The sequence below is a fragment of the Aspergillus melleus genome (assembly GCF_016097325.1).
Source record: "Aspergillus melleus strain CBS 546.65 chromosome Unknown contig1, whole genome shotgun sequence".
NCBI lineage: Eukaryota > Fungi > Ascomycota > Eurotiomycetes > Eurotiales > Aspergillaceae > Aspergillus > Aspergillus melleus.
In genome coordinates this window covers 842,879-864,568 of record NW_025763370.1, presented here as the reverse complement: position 1 = coordinate 864,568, position 21,690 = coordinate 842,879, and the positions used below count along the sequence as shown (strand labels likewise).

The following is a 21,690-nucleotide window of genomic DNA, read 5'->3' as shown; positions in this document are numbered from 1 at the left end:
CGCCATTCATCGCCCTGACTAACAGCTTCTCCAGAGGTCTTCGTCGGCAATGGAGCGCCTTCTTCAGCCCTGGAGATAACATTTCTTGGTTCTTGGGTCGTTCTTGGCCGCCGATAAGGCACGGAGGTTCCCTTGCCCCGGATTCCTGCCAAGTCTAAGTTCTACACAGTCAATAATGAACAATTCATGCAGGGGAACTCATTCGGGCTAGTCAAGGCTACATGTTGCATATAACCAACATGAACTAGTCCTCCGTTATGGTTGGCTAACCTATTAGATACATATAATTCACTACTCTGTACCTAGGTGTTACAAGAGCTACTCCAGATGATGTTAAGGTCTCTTCGTTTTTCAGTCACTACCCAACAGCAAAGGTCCAGCTACCTATCCCGAGAAAAACAAGCGAAATATGAAAGACATACATTGTGCCTCCTGCAGAAATGATCCTCGGACATGATAGGAAAGGAAAGAAGATAAAAAAGGAAAGAAAACTCCCTCGGTACGATTGCCCATAAAATTCCCCAAATATACAGAACCCGACAAGCTATACAGACACGCCTCCGCTGAAGCCACGGAAACCATTTTCAGAAAATAAAAAACAACAAACGCACGGGGATCTCATTCATTCTCAATCAAGTCTCTACTCGTCAGCAGGGGCCTCGCTCTTGCGCTTCTTCTTAGTGCGCTTGTTGTCGGCAGCCGGCTTGCGAGCTGAGGCGGGTAGTTCCTCGGCCGCCTTACGGGCAGAGGTGCGCTTCTTCTTCTCGGGTGATTCCTTCTTCTCGACGACGGGGGTGGAGGTCTCCTTGGTCTTGCCCTCGCTGCGGCGACGTTTAGCAGTGCTGCGCGGAGGAGTAGGCTCCTTCACGGGCTCGGGCTCGGATTCTTCAATTTCTTCCTCTTCCTGCTCGGGCTCGGGCTCGGGTTCCTGAGCCTCTTCCTCCTCCTCTTCGTCTTCGTCGTCGGTCTCCTCCGCACCGGAGGCAGAGATGCCCTCAACGTCCTGCTGGAGTTGGTTGGCAGCCTTGGCGCTGTCATCATCCCCAAAGGGGAGGCCGGCCTTGTAGGCCTTCATCTTTTCCTTGTAGACGGCAAGGTTGTCGGCGTACAGCTTCTTCCAGACCTATTGTCGCAGATGGTTAGTAAAAGTTCAAATCACATGATCAGTTCCGAAGGGGTTCCTTACCTCCTTCTGGGCCTCGGGCATATCAGCCCAGCGGCGGGTTCCCTCGTCGGAAACTTCCTTAGGCTTGGCAGAGGTACCCAGCTCCTCCGCGATCTTCGCGCGGTTGTGCTGCATGTAGAGGAAGAACGGGGTCAAGGCACGCTTGGGGGCGTTGGGGTCAGGAGGAGCGCGCTTGCGCTTCTTCTTCTCGCCCACCTCGGACTTGGCGCCGGGGCTGGTAGGACGAGCGCCCAGCAGGCCACTTTCAAACAGGGTGCTGGTGATCCCGCTGGTGAGGCTTCCGAAGTCAATGTTGGAGGAGCCGGGGTTCAGGACCGTGTTGGTGTGGTTGATGTAGGCGCGCGACAGATCCGAGACGGCGGATTGCAGTTGCGCCAGGCTAATGATGACCTGGGTGTATGTCAGTTGAGCCTGGTCGCTAGGAAACGCGGCGACAGCGTGGACGCCCGAAGTGGCGCCATGAATGGAAGAAGTAGCACGAGCGATACTCGCGACGAGGTCAGGAGCAGATTGGGCAGTACGCGACGAGTTGGAGATGGACTGAGGGTGGGGGGTGCGGGCGCGTCGGGCCATGACGGCAAGAACCAAGACACAGAAGGAAGAAAAGGAAAGAAATTTGGTCCACCAAGCAGTGGTACAATGAGGAATATTGAGTATTGGGACAGGAGATTAGGAAGAAAGGGGGGGGGAATAACACAAAGAGCTTGTGATTTGGGGAAGGAAATAGGGGGGCAGGTAATGGGCAGGTAGTGAAGACCGTCGCGACCAGGGGGGAGGGCGGCAACTTTGTTTACGGACGCGTGGGAAGTTGATGTGTAGAGAAGGGAGAGTTGACAGCGCAGCGCCCGGCACCCAAATTGGGGGGCGCCGAACGGCGCCAACGGGCATTCACAAAGGGGGAGGGCAACTTACACTGTCGCGGGTCTTAGTGTAATCCTCGACATTAACGCTAACCACGGCATCTTTGGCCTTGGAATCTTCCTTGCGCGACATGATGGATGACAATAGCACGCGATGAAGGGTTAAAATTAATCTTCAGCACGATGGAAAGAAAGAAAGAGAGGGGGAAGGAAGAGGGAAGGAAAGGAAAATGAGAGCGATGGCAGAGAGAAAAGAATTTTCGCTAGCGGGGTCGCGTTAGGAGGGGAGGGCCCTACTAAATAGCGCAGAGCGGGTGCTGGGGCGCTGCTGGGTCGCTGCTTTGGGCTTAGGATCCCGTTAGTGTGCTTCAGGGAGTTCTGCCTTCGGGTGCACTGCAGGGGTGAAGGTCACCTGGGAGAAAGAGGGAGGCAAACCCCCCTCCCGTCCTACCGTTACCCGGGGAGGCTGAGGGCTGACAGGACCTCCCATCCGGCGCCTGAAGAGTCTTTGCTGAACTCTTTGCTTGCAGTCAGTCATCTGCACGTCTTCCAAGTATCTCGCTTTTTCTGATGCATCAATCCATTGTCTAATTTTGTTTTTTTTTTATTTATTTACAGATGATTTTGTTCAATTAACCAAATATAAATTGTAATAAAATATCAACGCTCCACCTTCGACCCTCTCTGTGCGGTGAAGGCGACCAGCCCATTGTCCGGCCCTCGATTGTGTTGTTGTCGCCGGGACGGGCGCTTGACCCCTCCTTCACGGGCGCCCGCGCTTACAGGCAACCTTTTGTCTCAGATCCCAACCCAAGTCCGCCAGAAAAAATAGAAGTAACGGCTTCAACTTCTTGTAGAAAACAAGGGAAAAAAAATCAGTTATAAATCAACTCAATACTCTCTATCTCTCCTCCATTTTGTATTCGTTTTCGCAGATTCACACGATCTAGAAATGAAATGGAAAGAGAAAGAAAACAGAAGTAGAAATACAACAGCCGCCATGCAGAATGGGTGGTGACTAAGGAAACTTGCAGCCAGCACCACCATCGCTGAAGAGGGAGAGAAAAAAAAAAAGTTCACACCCAACGTCAACGTGCAACTGACCCCGTCGTGTTTCTCTGGTTCAGGTTCAGCCGAATCCGCAGAGCAGTGCCATGTACCTTTTGCAGCCACTTCATGCAACTATGATCGCGTCTCCCCAGGTGACATCATTATATATATCCTAGACTGGCCAAACCCGTCGATTCAGACCTTTGGGCGGTTGGACCCCGAATGCCACGATAGCGACGATTCTCATCTTGATCATCGATCTCTTTCATTCTCGACACATCTCATTTTACTTAATTTAACGACATCTATTCCTTTGTTTATTCTGTTAAAAGCCCCGTCCAAGCAGCACAGCGCTTTTTCGTTCTCTCTATCCGGCACACCACTCCGCCGTTGACTTTGACTATCTATCTACATTTACTACGGAGTACTTAGTATCTAGTCGACTTTCAGGGTAGCTCCAGCTAGCCAGCTAGCCTAAGCCTCACCTACAGCTTAGCACTCAATCACCACCCACCCCAACCAAATCTAGCAGCCTAGCCACTGCACTAGCACCCTAAACCAACACCCAACATCCAAAAACATGTCAACAAAAACATACATCCTCGTCTACGAGGGCTCCCCCCTCGACTACGCCGAATACCGCCACACGGCGCTCCACTTCGTCTTCCCGCGGGGCCTCACCACGACGATGCACGTGGTCGGCACGCAAGGCCTCTTCCAGTTCGAAGAGGACATCGACCAGGACCCCTGCGAGGGCGGAAACCTGGTCAAGACCATCACGGTCGGCCCGCTGACGGGGTCGATCAGCGCGGCGGCCCTGAAGAAGGCGGTCTCCGCGACACCGGTCAAGAACGGGCGCAACGATCTGGAGTGGAATTGTCAGAATTGGGTGGGTGATGCGCTCGCCGGGTTGGTGGAGATCGGGTACTTGAGTGAGGTGCAGAGGACTGGGGCGATTGATCAGATGTTGGATGCTTGTTTGGAGGCGAAGGATGAGTGATCTTCACTTTGGGCTTTGGAGAATTTTATAATCTCTCTTTCTGTCTTTCTTTCTGCGGTTACCATTTTGTTGATCTCGTGATGCTCTGGTGGTTGATATACCAAATTTTGTCGAGTTTTCTTCTCTCTACCTTTTGTCATTGTCTCCTCGAAGTACATACATAACTACAATGATACCAAATATGGCACTTCATCTCTGATCCCAGCTCTCCTAGTTCCCCCATACCTTAGAACCACAATGACCAGATAACCTATACCTAGACCAAGGAATCGCTCTCTCATTATGATGACAACGATGATGATGATGATGATGCGATATTAAACCTCTTTGCAAGCTCCCCGAGAACTTCCCCATGGATTGGTTAGTATTCCCCAATGATGTATGTACTGTATATAGGTATAATGCATCGCATCTGATGTCATCTTGCATCCGTCTCTAAACAGTTGGATCTTGATAGATAGTTAAACTCAGCCTTACCGATGCCTCGTCCCACCTGATCGTCTGCTATAAGAAGGACCGGGGGACCGGGGTACCTTAGTGTGTTTTGCCCACCTATTTGGCATCTACTGTACCTAGTTAACAAGGACGGGATAGGACCGACCATATATTATTAGCATGTAGTAATCATTTACAGCTAGCTTCTGCCTAGTCATCATTCTTACATCTGCAGTATAATTTAATTGCTCATATGATATCTTCAGATCATCATATCTATGTATTTATATTCATCATTTCCCTAGGTAACAAGCACTATCCATAAACAGAAATACCTACTAAATCACGGAACATTGCATCATAGCATCAACGAAAATCCATTAACCCAATTTCTAACCGATTCAATCCCCGCCTAAGCTATTTCCCAGATTATCTGATATCATATCCCCGCCGTCCCCTCTCTCCCCCGCATGTCCTGCCAAGGTTGAAGACATAGTAAGTACGGTTGAGGTGAGCGGGAGGTGCGGGCCCGGGCCATGGGTCGGGTTGACTACAACTGTATGTAACTATGTACCTAGTACTTATTTATAGTGTTGGGGTGGGCTGTTGCTTTTCTGCTTCGAAGCAGGGTATGTATGTAGGTATGTATGTATTTGGCTGGCTGGCTGGCTGGTTGGTAGGTAGAAGAAGGGCTAGCCGCTAGAATTCTATGCTGGGTGTAACAATCCTCATATTCAATGTGCTTAGAACATGGAGCCGAAGATGGGGTCAAAGACTTGCCCATCTATGGTTGTGAGTATTCGGTAGTAGTTTAGTTATTCAGTTTGAAAAACACGAGGCATAGGTTGGATACTGAGTTGGAGCTTGTACATAACTGGAACATTGTACGCATGTATATTGTCTCTTAGGTGATTCAGCTCTACAACAAAAACACTTAATCTGAACAAGTTCTACCATGAAGATACTGTAAGATATTGCTCGATATGTCACAAGTGATAACCAATTCGCTAATGGTATTCCCTAATATAACAGTCCCAGAATTTATACATCCAGAAAATCTCTAGTTTTCGTTTCTCTTCCCATCTTCTTCTTATCTAAAAGATGTCTAGAACTTGAAGACCTGGTCCTTGTTGTATCCAAGCTCGGCCAGGATACCGGTCAACTCACCCTGGTCCTTAGGGCTGACCTTGTTTCCGCTAATAGCCTTGTACAGACCGGGAGGACCGCAGACGAAGAGCTTGATGTTGTCCTCCTTGGGTTCGGGAAGGACCGTCTTCAGCAGCTCCTTGCTGATGAAGCCCTCGCCGCCGGTCCAGCCCTTAGGGGGCTTGTCGAGGACGTAGAAGGCCTTGAAGCGCTGGGGGTAGGTGTTCTCCAGCTCCTGGAGCTCCTTCTTCAGCAGGATGTCGTCCTCGGTGACGTTGCCGAACACCAGAGTGACCTTGGTCTTGTCCTCGGGGTTCTTGAAGATCTGGCGCGCCAGCTGGTACATGGGCGTGATACCCGTGCCACCGGCAATCAAGCAGATGTGGTTGTGCTTGTTGGCCTCCCAGGGGTACTTGGGGAGGGGTCCCTTGAGGGACAGGCGCTGGTCGACGTTCATGCTGTGCAGGTGCTCGGACATGGCGCCGTTGGGGTAGACCTTGACGACGAGGTCGAGGAAACCGGGTTGCTCTGGATCAGGGATTAGCGACCGCTACCTGATGAAATGGTCGTGGGGACGGCTTACCCTCATCGCTGGTGGGAGTGTAAGGACGAATAGTAGCCTTCTCGCCGGGCTTGTTGAACTTGGCCAGAAGAGCGGCTAGAGCCATTTGTTAGAAATCTGCCAGTACCCCAATCCATTGAGATCGAGCGAAAAAGACTCACAAGCAACCTGAAGACCGGAAACGGCCTCCTTGTCCTCGAACTCAAAGCGCAGTCGCTTGGTGTTGTGGCTGAGAACCTCAATCTCCGACAGCTTCAGGTCCACCCATCCCTGGTCACCACCGGTGAAAACCTTGGGGCGATCGACGGGGGCCTCGGCGATGGCAGCGCTCGAGTTGTAGCGGTACAATCCAACACCGAGACCGGTGATACCGACGGCGGCGTAGATGGGAGCCAGCGACGACTTGCCCTTGGGTGCCTCGGTAGAGTATTTACGGAAGCCCTGCAAACAGACACGAATTAGCAGCGTCCCCAAGGTTAAAGAGCGAATAAACAGTATGAGAGGGAAATTTTGAAGCAAGGGAAAGCGTACCTGCTTCAGAGGCTGGGCGCAGCGGAAAGCTTGACGGGCGAACATCTTGTCAATCGAAGAACAAACGGTCAATGCTCAATGGATTCGATGCGGGTAAAAAGAGAAGAGGCTCGGAGGGGGTTGGCAGGGCGAGAGATTACACTAAGTAGCTGCGTCGCTTTCGGCGGTCCGCCCTCCGAGCCCGAGTTCCCACATGACGCAATGGCCCTGAGGACATTACTAAGAGTAAGGGCACCCGCGTAAGAAATCTCCCCGTCGGTTTGATCTGGGGATTGCAGGTTTGGCTGCATGAACGATCGGGGTGTTACTCAGAGGTTTGCATGTATTAATGGACTGACATGTATTGTGTACAGCTGGAACTAAGAGAAGTGACTCCTCACGTAGGTGCAGTTGAACCCGGTTCACGCCGTAGATATCAGTCTACTCCGTATCAAGAATGGACCACAGCCACTGCCAATTCCCATGAATGGCCAATATTAACACCGTATTTATGGCCAGAGTTCTCGATCATAAGGAGTGGTCGCATTTGACAGACAGTCTAGACCCCTCAGAGGCTCAGGCACTAGCAGGTGAATGCCATGGTTTACCGGAACAGCACTCTACATATCATCTCTGGCAGACATTTTGAACTCGAGAAAAAAAATTGAACCCCGTTTTTTTATAGATATAACTTGAAAGGGTCGCTTGCACAGGACTAAAGAGACATCAAAACCATCCATCCCATTGTCTGGGCCGTAGATACACGCCGTGTTCTCCGCGCGATCTTTGTCCTTCATGCAGGCTATGGCCATAACATAGTCATTCAATCGCACACTCCTTCCCCCAAACCCCCGAACCTCACATTTACGCGAAAGTGGAGGGCCGCGAGTAGGCGAAGACCTTCTTGCCGGCAGGCTTGGCGGCGCGGTGGGGCAGAGGGAACTTGAGGTCCTTCTGGAGGAGCTGCTTGATGTAGGGGCGGCGGATGCTGTCGGCGTTGGTGATCTCAACAACCTTCAGGATCTATTGGAGGGCTGCGTTAGAACGATGATCGGAGACTCATCAGGAATCAAAAGCACGTACGTGGATGGAGCCGAAACGGGCACGGTGACGGGCAGCCATGTCCTGGTAGAGAGCCTCGACGGCGTCGGTGCGGCTCATCTCACGGAACTCCTTGTACATGTTGTGGGTACCGGAGCGCGAGTCGTAACGGATCCAGATGCCGAAGTTCTTGACCTTGAGGGGGCGCTTCTCGTTGATCTAGCGGGACAAAATATCAGCGGATTGTCCTGTATGGATCGATAGATTGCCATTAATTCGATGACCGAGGATTCTGTCGGAAACATACCACGTTGAGGCTGACGATCTCACCGTTGGCCTTCTTGACCTTACGGAGCTGGGTCAAGAAGTACCAGAACCGCGACTTGGCCACGACGGTGTTGGGCGCAAAGATGCGCATCCGGTACAGCTTGGGCGTGGGGTTTGCCTCGGTGGGCAGATGACGCCCGATGACCTGGTACTCGGTGAGACGCCCTATTGATCAACCAGTCAGTTCAATGTTCCGCGGGGAAATTTTCGACAATGCCTCGATCTGGTCGGTACGGTCGGCTGCGTTGATTCTCCATGCGATAACGTTGTAAAGGTCGATGTGAAGTTCGGTAATCTTGTGGATTTCGACTGAAGATCATTTGGTTGCGTCTGTGCGATCGTAATTCCCCAACCCACTCATTCCTGCAGCATACCCCGTCACGGGTGAACAATCCATCTCGGCCAGTTCTTCCCTCCCACTCCAAAATTCTCATCGCCCGGGTGTCGTCAAAAATGTCGATCTTTGTATATGTCGATTCAACGTTTCGCAAAGAGGCAGCGCAACCGATCGTCCAAAGGGGAAAGGCTAAGGGGAAAATCAATCGAAAAAGGGGAATATCACTCACCCATCTGGAATTAACTGTTAGCTCAAAAATTCTCCCGAGAAAATTAACGATTACATAGATTGAACAGGGTGGCACTCACTTTTGTCGACGGTGTTGTGGTTGAGTCTCGAGAAAGGTGTGCCGGGTTGGTCTTGTCGCAAAAATGGAGATTTGTGAACTTGTTGAGTTAGGGCTGCCGCCCTTCGCCTAAGCGACCGGTGGCTTGGCTCTACGCTAGTCCTGATATGGCAACTCAGCCACCGCTGGCTGATCGCGAGACTTTCGGGCAGGCGGTGGGGGCGCATTGGTTCCCCACCTCCGGACTTTGCTGTAATTGCTTAATGAAGTCAATGTCAATCGCTTTCTTTGTTTCCCCTTCGCAAGTCGCGGGATTCCTTCCATGACCCTCATTTGAGTCCCGTCTATCAACTACAACCGAACCGGTAATCCCATGACCACCCGTCCCTAAATCCCACCATGTCCTCCATCTTCGACGACTTCAAAGAAGGCCAGAGAATTGGCTCTGGCCCTCGTCTAGCAGCTGCCCTTACCCCGGTCGCATCCTCCGCAAATCCCAACCGATTGCTGTCGTTCTACTACTTCTCCAACGCCGCTCGTGTATCCTCCGATCTTCGCTACTCGCTCTTCCAGTCCGGCGGCGTCAAACTACCCCGACAAGAACAAACCGCGTGGATTGATATCTTTACGGCGTACTGGAAGGCTGCGGGGGAACTTGTCAAGTTCGATGAGAGCCCCTCGCAAGCCAGCTGGGTCCAGGTGTTCGAAGCGTGGAGGGAGGTGTCCAATACCCTGGTCCGGGGCTACTCACATTCGGGTCTTCAGGCCTGGACCGTGCCATGTCTGTACGTCGTTGGAAAGTACCTGCGAACCTTTGCGATTCGAGCCGACGCCGAATTAGCGTCCCAAAACTCCGTTTCGTTTGGGGATCGTCTGCAGGAGGATATCGCGGCGGATTTCACCAAGAGTGCCAAGCTAGAATCGGCAGCATGGATGATGAACAGGATGTTTACTTTGTGCCTCAGTGATCGGTGGGTGCTTGCGGTCTTCTGATGAAATTGTTCACGTTATGCTAAGCGCTCCTCGCAGGTCGCCTCTCGAGGAATCGCGGAAGTGGGGTATCTACAACATGACCAATCTGCTGTTCAAGACATATTTCAAAGTACGGGTGGACTTTCCGACTGTGTATATGGATAATTGCTAACCAGCGCAGCTCAACTCCGTCGGACTTACCAAGAACTTACTTCGTGCGCTGAAGGCGTCGTCGGCAGACATCCCGGAGCTGGATGCTTTTCCCAAGTCGCACATAGTCACGTTTAAATACTATGTTGGGGTCATCAATTTCTTGGATGAAAATTACGAAGAGGTATATACTCCCCATGTGCAGCTGTCCCTGGAAGAACTATTTCTGACACTTTCGAATAGGCAGAGTCTCACTTGGCGGAGGCGTGGAGAATGTGCCATCGCCACTCTCTCAAGAACAGGGAGTGAGTGCTAGAGATTCCCCTCTATCTATTTATACTAACCGCCATGCAGGTTGATTCTCACATACCTGGTCCCTTGTCATCTGGTCACGACGCATACACTGCCAAGCGAAAATCTCCTATCATCATTCCCTCGGCTTGAGAAACTATTCCGCCCGCTCTGCGAATGCATCAGGAAAGGAGATCTCCAAGGCTTCGACACCGCCATGTCCGCCGGCGAAGACCAATTCGTGAAGAGACGTATCTACCTCCCTCTCGAGAGGGGCCGGGACATCGCCCTGCGCAATCTGTTCCGGAAGGTGTTCATCGCAGGGGGCTTCGAAGAATCCAAGGATGGTCAGCCCCCGATCCGACGGACCCGTGTTCCTGTCGCGGAGTTTGCCGCTGCCATTCGCATCGGCACGCATGCAAGTGACCGAACGCGCGTCGACATTGACGAGGTAGAGTGTTTGCTGTCCAATCTTATTTACAAGGTAAGTTGTCAGCCAGATATTCTCGTTCATTGAGTGTACGCACGTATTGACTTCATTCAGGGTCTCATGAAAGGCTATATTGCTCGTGAACGCGGCATGGTTGTCCTGAGCAAAGGCGGCGCCGCATTCCCCGGAACCGGTGTATAAACACACAATAATCCAGACTGTTAGCCGTCTAACCGACGTTGACACCCTGGTATATCCCAAACACATCGAAGATGGAACGTAAGTCTCCGGTACCGTAACAGACAGACATCAACCACCTAGCAGTCAGTTCCTTGAAGTCTCGGCCGACGTGCTCATTCGGTTGGGCCATTCAGACCTCGGCCATCGAGCAGATCTCCCGTCTTGAATAGTTGCGTCAACTAGTCAACAATATACAAGAGGATTGGTCGTCTGGGTCAATCTAATCTACCTAGTTGCCCAGCTATCACACGCACGGATCTTGATCATTGATGAGAGATAACAAGCAACTCTCCCTCCCTCGTCCAGAGTCTAGAATGAGCTGAGTGGTTATTCCTTCCCAGTGAGCCAAAGTAAGGGAACAAGCAAATGTTCCCATCTTGATCACGCCCTAGACTAGATAGACTTTTTTCTCTTCCACGAATCATGAGATTGATTAGTATTATTATTATTCAAGTATCACCATCCTTCGTTCATAGTTAACATACTGTGACAAATTCTTAAATAAATTGGAAAGACAAGAAAGAAAAAGCCACCAGGTTTTGAAAACAGTAGATTCCATCATTATGTGGTTTTTGCCTTGCGTTGTGCTTTCTCCGCAACCAACCAAGGAAAAAAGAAAAGGGAGATAGAAAGTAAAAAGGGCAAACCGCCAACTGTGAAACATCCGAGATTAGAATCCTTCTCTTAGATTAAGCCAGCCAGCCAGTCAGATAGAAGAAAAACGCCGCGGAGATCCAGAAGAGTAAGAGAGTGGGGAGGAGGTAGGCAATCAGAATCTAGGTACCTTCCATCCCAAAGTCAGCGATCAGAATGATCAGATGGATGGAAACATTGGAGAGTGCACTTAGAATCAGTTAGGGGAGGCGGGGGGATTGTTGCTTGTGTCGACACTTCACAATCACGTTGAATGTGTATGTTTTCCCTAGTTGTAGCCCGGAAACACTGAGCTGGGGGGTTCTAGATAGGACGACGAGAGTAAGAGAATGAGAAAGGGGACATATGGTACAGTTCATGATACCGAACGCAAAAGACGAGGATCTAGAGGATCCAAAAGGAGAAAAGAAAGAAAAGAAAACTCACAGCCAGCATACATAAACACAAAAAACAAAATCTCATGCTCGAAGATAACTTATCCGCATAAATGAAACCAGGAACCCCATCGGAAAACCTAAGAAAACAAGGGGGAGATAAGGGGAAGCAAAGAAGCAAATATGTAAGGGGGGGGGGGGGGGGGGGGAAGAAAGAAGGCAACAAAATAGAATGCCAGAGAAGAAGAAAGCAAGAGGGGAGAAAGATAGTGAAAAGCAACATGTATCATCCGTCCACCTCTTTCGTATTTGCCTGCGGATACCTTAGCCCTAGAGGGTGTGGTATTGGCAACGCTCTGAGCCAGTAGAGCGAAATCCATAGATCAGCCAGCCAGCAGTCAATCAATCATTAATCAATCAACCGATTAAACAGGTAATGCCAGCTTCGGGTTCTGGGCCGCCACAGTATCGTCCTATCAGACTCAGACATCAGCATCAAGTCTACCGTAAACCATCATCCAGTCATCCATAAATAAAAGCAACAACCGATACAAATATCGGAACAAAAAAAGAAAAGAAAAAGCTCACCATATAATTACACATCGCCACAAACAGATCAAAGAACAGCTTCCCACCCTGCTCCATCTCCATCTGCATAGTGCCGCTGCGCTTGAAGGTATCTCTGCTGCGGATGATCAGCGCCAGGTAGTGTGCGCGCAGCTTTGATTCGTTGTCGGGAGTGTTGGCGTAGGCGAAGCGCGCGCTGGTTAGGATCGTGTTGCATTGGATGCCCGTGTGGAGGCCTTGTTTGCGCAGCGCTAGGCGCTTGAGCATCTCGAGGCCGTATTTGTCTGCGGCGCAACTGTGCGTTTAGATGTTAGTTGGTGTTATTTGCGGGTATGCGGGTGTGTATGTAGCATGACATGGCAGTTGGATATACATGCATGCATACATACACATGCATATACATCTAAAGCAACAAGGGAAGGGACATACTAAACAGCCGTATCCCTCAAAATCTCCGCTCCCACCTCAGGATGAAAGACCGTTGCGCCATGACTCTGTCTATGTCGATCCGTGCCCGCATCCTCGATCTCCCAAGAATCGCGACGCTTGTTGTGCATAAGACGAGGAAAGTAATCGCCACGGTACAGGTACTCCAAGACGCAGGAGAAGACCTCGGGTTGCTCGTCCGGTAGCTCAAGCGGTTCGGCGAGCAAGCCCGACGGTGTGAGCGGGACGCGCGAGCAGGCCGTCGCAAAGAACGATGAAACACAGAGGATTTCCTTGTGTGCAGCGAAGAGGCGTTTTTCGAGTCCCACGGCGATGGTGATCACGTCTGGCCCGGGGGTTCTGGAGACATACATCCATACATATAAGTATATGTCGGTGGTTTCAGACAGGGAGGTATGCGACTTACTCCGGCGGGGTGACAGGGCTAGACCTAGAGCGTCTCTGCTGTCTCTCTTGTCTCTCCTCTGGTCGACGTGGAGGGGTTGGGGTCGCGAGGGGCTCTTTGGCCGATCTGCGGCCTCGCAAACGTGCCTTTCCGGCGCCGTATTTGGAGGAGAGATTATCGGCCGAGGCAGAGGTTTGGCGTTTGAAGGTCAACATTCGGTTGACTCGGGGGTGCTGTTGGGTCAGCATCTTGGTTGGATGATGTAAATTTATTGTCTTTGATGGAGGTTGAGGAATCTAGTGCGATGGATAGGGAGGTAGGTAAGTAGGCCAGGCCAGGAAGAGATCGAGGGGAGTGTTTAAGATCCAGGGGAGAAGCAGGTTTGAACGAATTAAGTTTTTTCCCCAAGAGATTGCACGGCCAAGAGCAAGTTTGTATGGATGAATACAAGTACAGCGTATGGTTTGCCCCTGACAGGTATGAATGAACAGGGGTGAGTGTTAGATACAGGAGAAGACTGAGTGAAGGAAAAGAACGGAAAAGAAAAGAAAGCATAGGCCGTTGTTTTCCAGGATGACCCGGTCTTCCATACTTTATGATGTATACTTCTTATACTCTCTACTCTCGAGTCTAGAGCAATCCAACACCGGCCTGAGGCTGCCGGCGATGCAGGACGCGTAACGGCAGGTAATGCACGCGTAAAGCCAATCGCCAAATGTGCGCGCAGTCACGAGATGGTCACGGGAGGGTCACGGGAGTGTCACGGGGAAAAGGGGTGTGGGTCCAGTAGGGGGACCAGTCCAACCAGTGACTCTTCAAGGATGAATGCGATGGTGAATTGGATGCATCCTGGACCAGGGGGGTTGAGTCACTGGCAGAGAGGGGTATGTGATCAATCAATTCAATTTTCTGACACGTCTCTCTTTCAGGGGTATCTTGTCAGTGTGCTGAGGGGCCTACCATACTAGCCTGTAGGTATCTGTATTTCCGATTCCCATCGACGCCATCAATCTGAATATTTCCGGCGGATCCACTCCCCCTTTCGTGGGATCCATAATGACACTACGGAGTATGCGATGAAAATTCTTGACTACTTCCGCTTTACGGAGTACTTGATACTTGTACTTAGTACTGAGTGCTTGTTGATCGAGCCTGTGAAGCTTTCAAGTGTACTTATATGCAATAGATATGTATAGTGGATAAAGGCCCTGAGTATAGTTCCTGCCCGAAAACGCCGTATGCCCTCAAACTCCTCGTACCCTGACTCCCTGATTCCCGGATTCTTCCCCGTCATAGGTGGGGATTCGCTTCATCTCTTGACGCCGTCAAATAATTCCCGTGGTTGATGTGGTTGGGGTCCTACAAAAAGACCTTTCGCGCTTCCCGAGCATGACTCTCGTTGGGGCAATAAGGACACTTGAAGCGACTGCCCTTGCACAACCGTTTCAACGACTCCTCGGCAATGACGTGCCCGCACGGCATCATCATCGGCGGGTTCTCGTCCGTCGTCTGCTCTTTGGAAACGGGACAAACAAAAATGGAATGGAAAAGGTACGACGGCGGAAGCGGGATCTCGACCTAGAAGGGAAACGATTAGCCAAAATCCTGTGGACGTGAAAACAAGAATACTCATAACCCACCGGAAGCTCGTTCTCCGTCGTCCATTCGGTGCGCTTCGCCCTCATGATCGTCTGCAGTTTCAGTAAAGTGGGCAGGGCGATGGCACCCGCCGTTGCGGCTACGTATAACGGGGAGTCCGCAGACAGCCCGAGCAAGGAACAGAACTCGCGAGTAAACGCTTGCGCCACGTCGTTCCAGGCAGACGGATTGGTGAAGATGCCCCTATACGGTGAATTTTCGAGGTTCGGGCAGAACGCCATCGCGCCCATCAGCTGTTGCACCTCCCGCAGGTATCGCGGCATGAAGCCTTGGAATTCCCGCCTGGCGTACTCCAAAGCCGCTTGCCGACCCGCGGAAAGAGGCGCCTCGGGAGTGTGTCCGCCGTGGAAGAGCCATACAAACTGCAACTGGCACAGTTCAAATTCCAGGTTGCTGCCTCGAACTTCCAAAGCCTCTTGGTTGTCCCGCGCCCATTGAATCGCCGGGAGCAGGTTCTTGTTCTGCTCCAATTCATGGAGGATGTAGTACATCGTGGCAAACTGCTTCCGAACCTCACTTGACGGTACTTCTTCGAGGTGAAGGAGCGAGGCGGCATTGTCCGTGACGCTGGAGCTGGGATCTCCTTGCTCCTCGGGGGCTCTCGCGTCCGCCATTTCAGACAGGAAGGTAGAAGCGACGGAGAACTGTCCCTCCCGCAAAAGGTGCATTGCGATCGCCCGGTTGATCAGGTGTTCTTGCGATGTCAGGGCGTCATGTTCGGTACTCGGGAGAGGTCTGTCTTTGAAAAGCTATTGTTTGATTTCGAGTCAGCATGTGCTTGGAAAGCCGATCCGAGTAAACCCGCGGTACAACCGACCTTATCAAGCGACTTGGAATATTTATTGAGACCGCTGTGAGTCTCTTTGAGGCTGTCATTTATCGCATCGAAGGAGGATTTCACAGGATTTTGAAGTTTGGCGAGAGTTATCGGAGCTTGTTCGGGGTCTGGTGTTAAAAGGTCCGGTTAGTTGGGTCGTTGCGCAACTCGAGAGACCGCAGCGCAGCGTGCCGGGCTTTGTACTAACCGGCCGCAATGGCATCCCGTGCTTCTTGAAGCAGATCTATGGTCGACTGGACATTCTTAATGCTCTGGGTCGCCTTCAGTCTCTTTGAAAGTCGTTCATGTTCCTTCTGGACTGCTTCCATGGTGGCCGAGGAGCTCGAAGCGGAGGTGAGACAGTTACCGCTTGTCGATGGACGGTATGGCAATAGCCATAAGGGACCACCTGGATGGTCTCAGTGGGGTAGGTAGTGGTGAGTTGGATACAGAATCTAGTGAAGAGGAAAACACAGCGGTGTTAATCACGTTTGGCTTGGAATGGTACGAGGACAAAGCAGTTTGACAGTTGACGGGGAGATTGCGGAGGCCGCACAGCATCGCTAGTATTACGACATGGCACATCACGTGGTGCTGCAACTGGCTACCCCTCCTTTTTCCGGCCGTTGCGCTGTTTGTCGGGGATCATTTGCACCGCCTTGCAAGGGATGATTCCAGGGTCATCGTCCGGAGATCTCAGGATTGTGACGGATACAATCTGTGTGAGGCTTGGTTAGTGTCTACCTGGTGTCCCCTCCCAGTTGTGGTTCATACGGAGTAAGCTACTGGAGAGAGCAGTCCCACATCGTCTTACTCGGTTCCATGAACTTGGCAGTTATTCTGGAGGACACTAAAAATGAACCGACTTGGAAGTAAGGTAGCCTCATGCCTACTGCGTAGATACTCCGTGCTCCGTAGGTATTCTTCAGCCACCCAAGAATGGAATCGGGATCTTCCAGTTTGAATGCCTCAGGTACTCAGGCATCCGCCGGGAAGGTCAGGTGCCAGCGGAGGACAGATCCACCAATCATCTCAATTGGATGGTCTCGCTTACGCTAGCGCCATTTCCCGGCCTTGGCGGGGGTATAAAAGCTCCTTCCCCCCTCCACCCTTTTACCCTTCTTTTCTTCTTTCTTTCTCCATCCTAGTGCAAGGGTTTTACACGTGTCAGTGAGGAATTATCCGAGACCGTGTTTTTGCTAGTTGAAAACTACTTTTTTGACTGCTCCAGTTGGTCTTCGGATCGGCTGGGAATTTTTGAAAAAAAATGCCCTGATCTCAGATTTTCTGAATCAGCTTGAGAGCATGCGGACATGGTTCTCTACAGAACCTGTCTGCGCCTCTCTCGATTCATGGTCTTCTTTTCACTGCTGTTGCTTCCCATGTTGGAGGCCTGTAGAGAAGAGGTTTCCATTTATCTATTCTGTTTATCCTGTAGAGTTATGTCAGTGAATCTTGTAGTTATGGTATGCGATGTCTATGCTACTGTTCACATGTCCAGACTGGCATCCGATACCCTCGGCCCCTGTGGCTGTGAGGTGCTGATCCTTCAATAAGGTATTCTTTGGGTTGTGGCTGAATGCAACTAGGCAACTCCTTTTCCTGCACAGACACTGCGCGGGGGGCGTCTCCAGCCTGTAATGCCGTTCCCATAGGTGGAAACAGTTTATTATCTACCTAGCATCGGAGTACATTGCCGTCGTAGCCATACTGTAATTCCAATTCTCTTGCCAAGTCATACTGACTGTGGCTGTGGTCTGGCCCGCTCACCGCTTCCGACGGAGAAAGAAAGGCTTGTGACGTCGATTGCGGTGGTTCAATATCTCCCGAGTCCCTATCCTTTCGGCCCTCATTTTCCTCTTCTCCCCCTGCAACTCCCGCGGACACCGACTTGTCTCCTCAAACCGTCATGGAAGACCCGCAGTCCCGATCTTCCTCCTCCTGCCTGTTTTTTTAGCCGTCCAGGATTCATCCCCTCGTCCCCTCGGATATGTCACGATTGTTTCTTTGCTTTGCTGGACTGTACGAGAAGACCCCGGGAGGGTCACCAACGCTTTCCCGCCCCTTCATTCCGAGCTCGGTCTCTGAATAGTGATTGTTCTGTTTTAATTTGTTGCTGTTGTTTCATTTTCTGTGCTTCTACTGCTTCCCTTGGCTGTCACCGATCGGGATATGAGCAGTTCTTCGACTCTCTTATGGTAGGAACTCGCTCGTCGTTCCGCCATGCCTCCTCCTACAACGCAGAACAGCGCGCAGGCTGCGCCTCCTGCTACAACTCCTCACGAACCGACGCGGACCTCGATTGCTGCGAAAGAATGCCTATCAACCCACCCGGAGGGGTCAGAAATCCATTCTTCGCGCCACGGCCACCAGAAATTCGTCTTCGCCGACCCCATCGCACTCCGATACCTCGAAGAGGACCCCTCGACGATCGTGCTCGCCCGGCGGACGGTCTTGCAGGGCTACGAGATATACATTGTTGAGCAATGGGCGTGTTCGAGGATTCACCCTACTTTCATAATCACGACGTACACCGGAGACACCTCGCATAAGGTCACGGTTGGGGTGCTGAGCGTTCCCACCGACGAATCGACCTGGTCCCCTCGTCTACGGCTGTACGTCAATGCCGTCACGCAATGCCAAGCACGCAGGAAAGACACCCATCTCGGGACTTTGATGGTGACCGATCTGAGCGTTTTTCCGTCGGCGCTGACGGTGATCCCCGTGCCTGGTGGTGATGTGCTCAAGCATAAGGATGATTTCATTGTGAATGAGAATCTGAAGCGGCTGAATTGCTCGGGTCGTGCTGGACTGAAGCTCCAGCCCCCTGCGGCGGCGACCGAAGCCAAATTTCACCAGTTGTATCGGACAAGCGAGCGAGTGCCCTTGTACAGTGCGGTCATTGAGCTCGTGACGCAATGTCAAATTGCGCTGCTGATGTACGGCAACCTCGCACCGGAATATGTGGATGGACTGTTGTGTGACGTGACGGAGGCGGCGATCAGTGACTGGTGGAACGACATAGGGATAGACCTGTATAACATCGAGCCCAGCGATGGAGCCTTGGGTCCAACCTCCGTCGCAGCCTTACTCGGGACTCTGATGGGGGCTCGAAACCGGCTCCATGCTTTCGGTGCGCCCGTTGGGAAAGATGCGTTCGACATACACAACCTCAAAAGGGGAATTAGCAGCTTCCAAAAGTCGCAGAAGCTGAAAAGAACGCGGAGACTTGACCGCCAAACCCTTGATAGACTGCACCGAGTGACTGCAAAGGCGGCAAACTCCGAAGGCTGGACGGACGCCGTCAAATCAACCATGGCCGAGCTGAGTGGACACGGCGGGGAAATGGTCATGGGCATGGTCCGGGGGCGCGAGAAGGCCGGCATCGCCGATATCGAAACGCTGGATGTGGACAACTTTGCGCAATTGGCGAAAGGTGCCCGAGCCAAGTGGCTGTGGAGAGGGAAACCGCGCAAGGGTGACGATAACTTCATGAGCGGGCCGCCAGCTGCTGATATGATGTTCACAACCGATGACCAAGGCGGCTATGTCTGGACAAGCCGCAAACGACGCTCTTACGAGGATCTGGGCGGCGATCGCCCCTTACAGAGCCCGGATATCCCGATGAAACAGCCTGAGCTTGCAAGCGCGCTCGACGAGAAAGATCAGAATCTGGGCAAGATGGTTCGTCGCGGTGTCAGTGGGAAAGTATCCGACGCACGGATAGGATTCGGCAGGTTCAAAGACGCGGTGGGATTTCGGTCACATCTGCCAAAGCAAACGAAAGATGGCGTAGACCTGATTAGTGACGCGGCCTATATCCCAGAAGAAAGTGACACGGAGTTACCTAAACCTGGTGCCGATGGTGGTCTCCATCATATTGAGACTGAAGGTGCCCCAGAAACTGAGAGTCGAGTGCATGACGATGCAACGAGTGAACCAGCATTGAATACCCTATTACCAAGATCGTCAGAGTCCCGTACCCCTGCTATCACGATCGATCCGGCCGGCCCCAACGATAGTTCCGAATCGTCCAATAAAGTATCCCTCAGCCGACCAGACGACGAACTCCAAGATCTAGAGCGCTGGCGGACAAGATCAACCGATGCATCGGCCGACCGAGACCAGACATTCGAGCTGGGCTTAATGTCGTTGCGTCGACCGCAGAGCTGTCCAGATCTCAATACCGAGGATGATTCTGACCAAAAGAATCGCCATTGCCCGCGCCATCTGTCCTTCAGTATCGTCGAGGACGTTGTCCTGACTTGGAAAGAAATAGGAACCAACGAAGGTCTCCTTGACAAGTCCGATGCCACTTTCGAAGAAGCTGTTGCCCAGGAAGACATGCTCGCCAGCGATGCGCAGATCTTCAGCACCCGCATCCAGGAGCTAGGCGAACGCACCGTTCCTTGGGTTGAGAAACAAGTCGATTCCGTCGACGACCTGAACCGGATCTTATATGAAAGCCACGAGAAGATCAATGCCGAATACATGGACCGGTTGAACCAGTACCAAGAAATCCGGGACCGCTCCAGCGACCTGCTGACGGAGGAGCATACATCGCTCACAGACCACATGAGACGCGTGGAGATGATAGGCGCGAAGCTAGACTACGAGCTCAATGTCCTTGGCTCGAGAGTGGAGGATGTCGAAACGGGGCTCGGAGAGTTTGAACGACAGGTGAACGAGATGGAATTGAGGGTGCAAGAGTTGATACAAGGCGATGAGGAAAAACAGAGCCACTCCTGGCTGAACTGGCTTGGCGGACTGATAGGCTTCTCAACCTGATACGTCCTGCTGACATCTGTACTATAAGACTATTTCCCTACATATATCCCTTCTAATGTACATAGCTTTGAAATAGATTTTCTACAGCTCACATCGTGAAATAACATCTGTCCAAACCTTAAGCATCGAAGATATTTACCTTTATGGTTAGACAATTATCACAAGAATCAATTAAGCATCAATCAAGGACCGTCCGAGTCAAGCAAGCCTCATAATCTTTGTTCATCACACAAAAAAAGCAAATGTATTGTACAGAATCAAACAGTAGTCATTTCTTCCCACGTCTTCCCCCTTTTTACATGCCCATACCTCCCATACCACCAGCCCGGCCGGCGGCCTCGCCCTGCATCTTCTGGCTGACCTTGACGTTGACGTCGAAGAACTTGGAAACGCAGCGGTCGAGGCAGACGGACTCGCCCTTGTTCAGGTCTCCTTCGCGGTAGTCGATGGGGATGCATTTCTTGGTGCAGGATTCGGTGAGACTGGAGGGTAGAGGGTTTGTTAGTTGTTTGTCTGGTTGGTAGGTTGGTGGGGAGGCTATTGTTGATGGGGATGGCTGTTGCGGGTTATGTTCTGGGAGCGTAGGGATTGTTTGCTTTGGGGATTGGTAGAAGAAGCATGAAGGTAGCGGGATTCTGGTATAGAGGCTAGGCTCACCGGTTGAACATGTCGGAGACCATCTCGATCTCAGTCTCAGCGGCAGCAATCTTCTCTGCCGAGGACATCTTGGGGGGGCCGCCGAAGAGGAAAGACATTTTGACGGTGGTTTATGGGGTATGAGGGGTTTCAGACTAGTAGGAGTAGAGCTTCCGTGTTAGCGACTTTTGTTTTAATCCCAGGTGCTTGGATCAATACTCACGTATGAGATAGAATGGTTGGTGCAAGGCAAGATGCGAGGATGAACTTGAAGCCGGACTTACGTACCGGGCAGAAGGTGAGGTCGGAAGCTTGGACCTCCTTCACCGCCCTGCCGAGTTTTCTTTCTCCGGGCTCGGCTTGCGCTCTCTTTTTTTCCTCGCTTTCTCTCTTCCCACACAGACAGGTTATGTTCCTTGTCAACGTAGTTTTCTTCAATTTTTGTTGATTGTCTGTCCTCCCTCTCAATATGCTTTCTATTCGCCCCCGGTGGGCTTCGCATTTGAGCGGGGGGAGTCTATGGTCCAGGTAAGAAACCGC

The 21,690-nt window shown here is 51.6% G+C and overlaps 9 protein-coding genes across 10 annotated transcripts; 3 read left to right on the top strand and 6 right to left on the bottom strand.

Annotated features, from left to right (window-relative positions):
• Window positions 1–248: 248 nt before the first annotated feature.
• Window positions 249–2,307, bottom strand: HMO1 (high mobility group protein). Its single transcript, XM_046081995.1, has 3 exons — window positions 2,099–2,307; window positions 1,187–1,576; window positions 249–1,123 (listed from the first exon to the last, which is right to left on the bottom strand). The coding sequence occupies exons 1-3, from the start codon at window positions 2,177–2,179 to the stop codon at window positions 641–643; spliced, it is 954 nt and encodes a 317-aa protein (XP_045937952.1). The 5' UTR covers window positions 2,180–2,307; the 3' UTR covers window positions 249–640.
• A 1,369-nt stretch (window positions 2,308–3,676) lies between these two features.
• Window positions 3,677–4,096, top strand: LDX57_000346 (uncharacterized protein; the record flags this gene model as incomplete). Its single annotated transcript, XM_046081994.1, has 1 exon — window positions 3,677–4,096. The coding sequence occupies one exon, from the start codon at window positions 3,677–3,679 to the stop codon at window positions 4,094–4,096; it is 420 nt and encodes a 139-aa protein (XP_045937951.1).
• Window positions 4,097–5,636: 1,540 nt separating this feature from the next.
• MCR1 (cytochrome b5 reductase family protein) lies at window positions 5,637–6,815 on the bottom strand (the record flags this gene model as incomplete). The annotated part of the gene is made up of 4 exons (XM_046081993.1): window positions 5,637–6,205; window positions 6,261–6,335; window positions 6,401–6,680; window positions 6,771–6,815. The coding sequence occupies 4 exons, from the start codon at window positions 6,813–6,815 to the stop codon at window positions 5,637–5,639; spliced, it is 969 nt and encodes a 322-aa protein (XP_045937950.1).
• A 798-nt stretch (window positions 6,816–7,613) lies between these two features.
• On the bottom strand, window positions 7,614–8,687 carry RPL20B (60S ribosomal protein eL20; the record flags this gene model as incomplete). Its single annotated transcript, XM_046081992.1, has 4 exons — window positions 7,614–7,772; window positions 7,833–8,009; window positions 8,098–8,282; window positions 8,684–8,687. The coding sequence occupies 4 exons, from the start codon at window positions 8,685–8,687 to the stop codon at window positions 7,614–7,616; spliced, it is 525 nt and encodes a 174-aa protein (XP_045937949.1).
• Window positions 8,688–9,139: 452 nt separating this feature from the next.
• Window positions 9,140–10,784, top strand: csn12 (the record flags this gene model as incomplete). Its single annotated transcript, XM_046081991.1, has 6 exons — window positions 9,140–9,711; window positions 9,770–9,842; window positions 9,894–10,046; window positions 10,106–10,167; window positions 10,217–10,637; window positions 10,698–10,784. 6 exons carry the CDS (start codon window positions 9,140–9,142, stop codon window positions 10,782–10,784), a joined length of 1,368 nt encoding a protein of 455 aa, XP_045937948.1.
• A 1,492-nt stretch (window positions 10,785–12,276) lies between these two features.
• LDX57_000342 (BTB/POZ domain-containing protein) lies at window positions 12,277–13,498 on the bottom strand (the record flags this gene model as incomplete). Its single annotated transcript, XM_046081990.1, has 4 exons — window positions 12,277–12,324; window positions 12,440–12,713; window positions 12,848–13,204; window positions 13,272–13,498. The coding sequence occupies 4 exons, from the start codon at window positions 13,496–13,498 to the stop codon at window positions 12,277–12,279; spliced, it is 906 nt and encodes a 301-aa protein (XP_045937947.1).
• Window positions 13,499–14,369: 871 nt separating this feature from the next.
• LDX57_000341 lies at window positions 14,370–16,334 on the bottom strand. 2 transcript variants are annotated; one of them, XM_046081988.1, is made up of 4 exons: window positions 15,935–16,334; window positions 15,727–15,854; window positions 14,891–15,658; window positions 14,370–14,828 (listed from the first exon to the last, which is right to left on the bottom strand). In XM_046081988.1, exons 1-4 carry the CDS (start codon window positions 16,053–16,055, stop codon window positions 14,610–14,612), a joined length of 1,236 nt encoding a protein of 411 aa, XP_045937945.1. In that variant the 5' UTR covers window positions 16,056–16,334; the 3' UTR covers window positions 14,370–14,609. The 2 variants fall into 2 exon arrangements, with proteins under 2 accessions (XP_045937945.1, XP_045937946.1); XM_046081989.1 differs by having other exon boundaries at window positions 15,727–16,334.
• A 1,615-nt stretch (window positions 16,335–17,949) lies between these two features.
• On the top strand, window positions 17,950–20,514 carry LDX57_000340 (putative Sin3 complex subunit (Stb2); the record flags this gene model as incomplete). The annotated part of the gene is made up of 1 exon (XM_046081987.1): window positions 17,950–20,514. One exon carries the CDS (start codon window positions 17,950–17,952, stop codon window positions 20,512–20,514), a length of 2,565 nt encoding a protein of 854 aa, XP_045937944.1.
• A 295-nt stretch (window positions 20,515–20,809) lies between these two features.
• TIM10 (Tim10/DDP family zinc finger protein) lies at window positions 20,810–21,269 on the bottom strand (the record flags this gene model as incomplete). The annotated part of the gene is made up of 2 exons (XM_046081986.1): window positions 20,810–20,996; window positions 21,172–21,269. The coding sequence occupies 2 exons, from the start codon at window positions 21,267–21,269 to the stop codon at window positions 20,810–20,812; spliced, it is 285 nt and encodes a 94-aa protein (XP_045937943.1).
• Window positions 21,270–21,690: the final 421 nt, after the last annotated feature.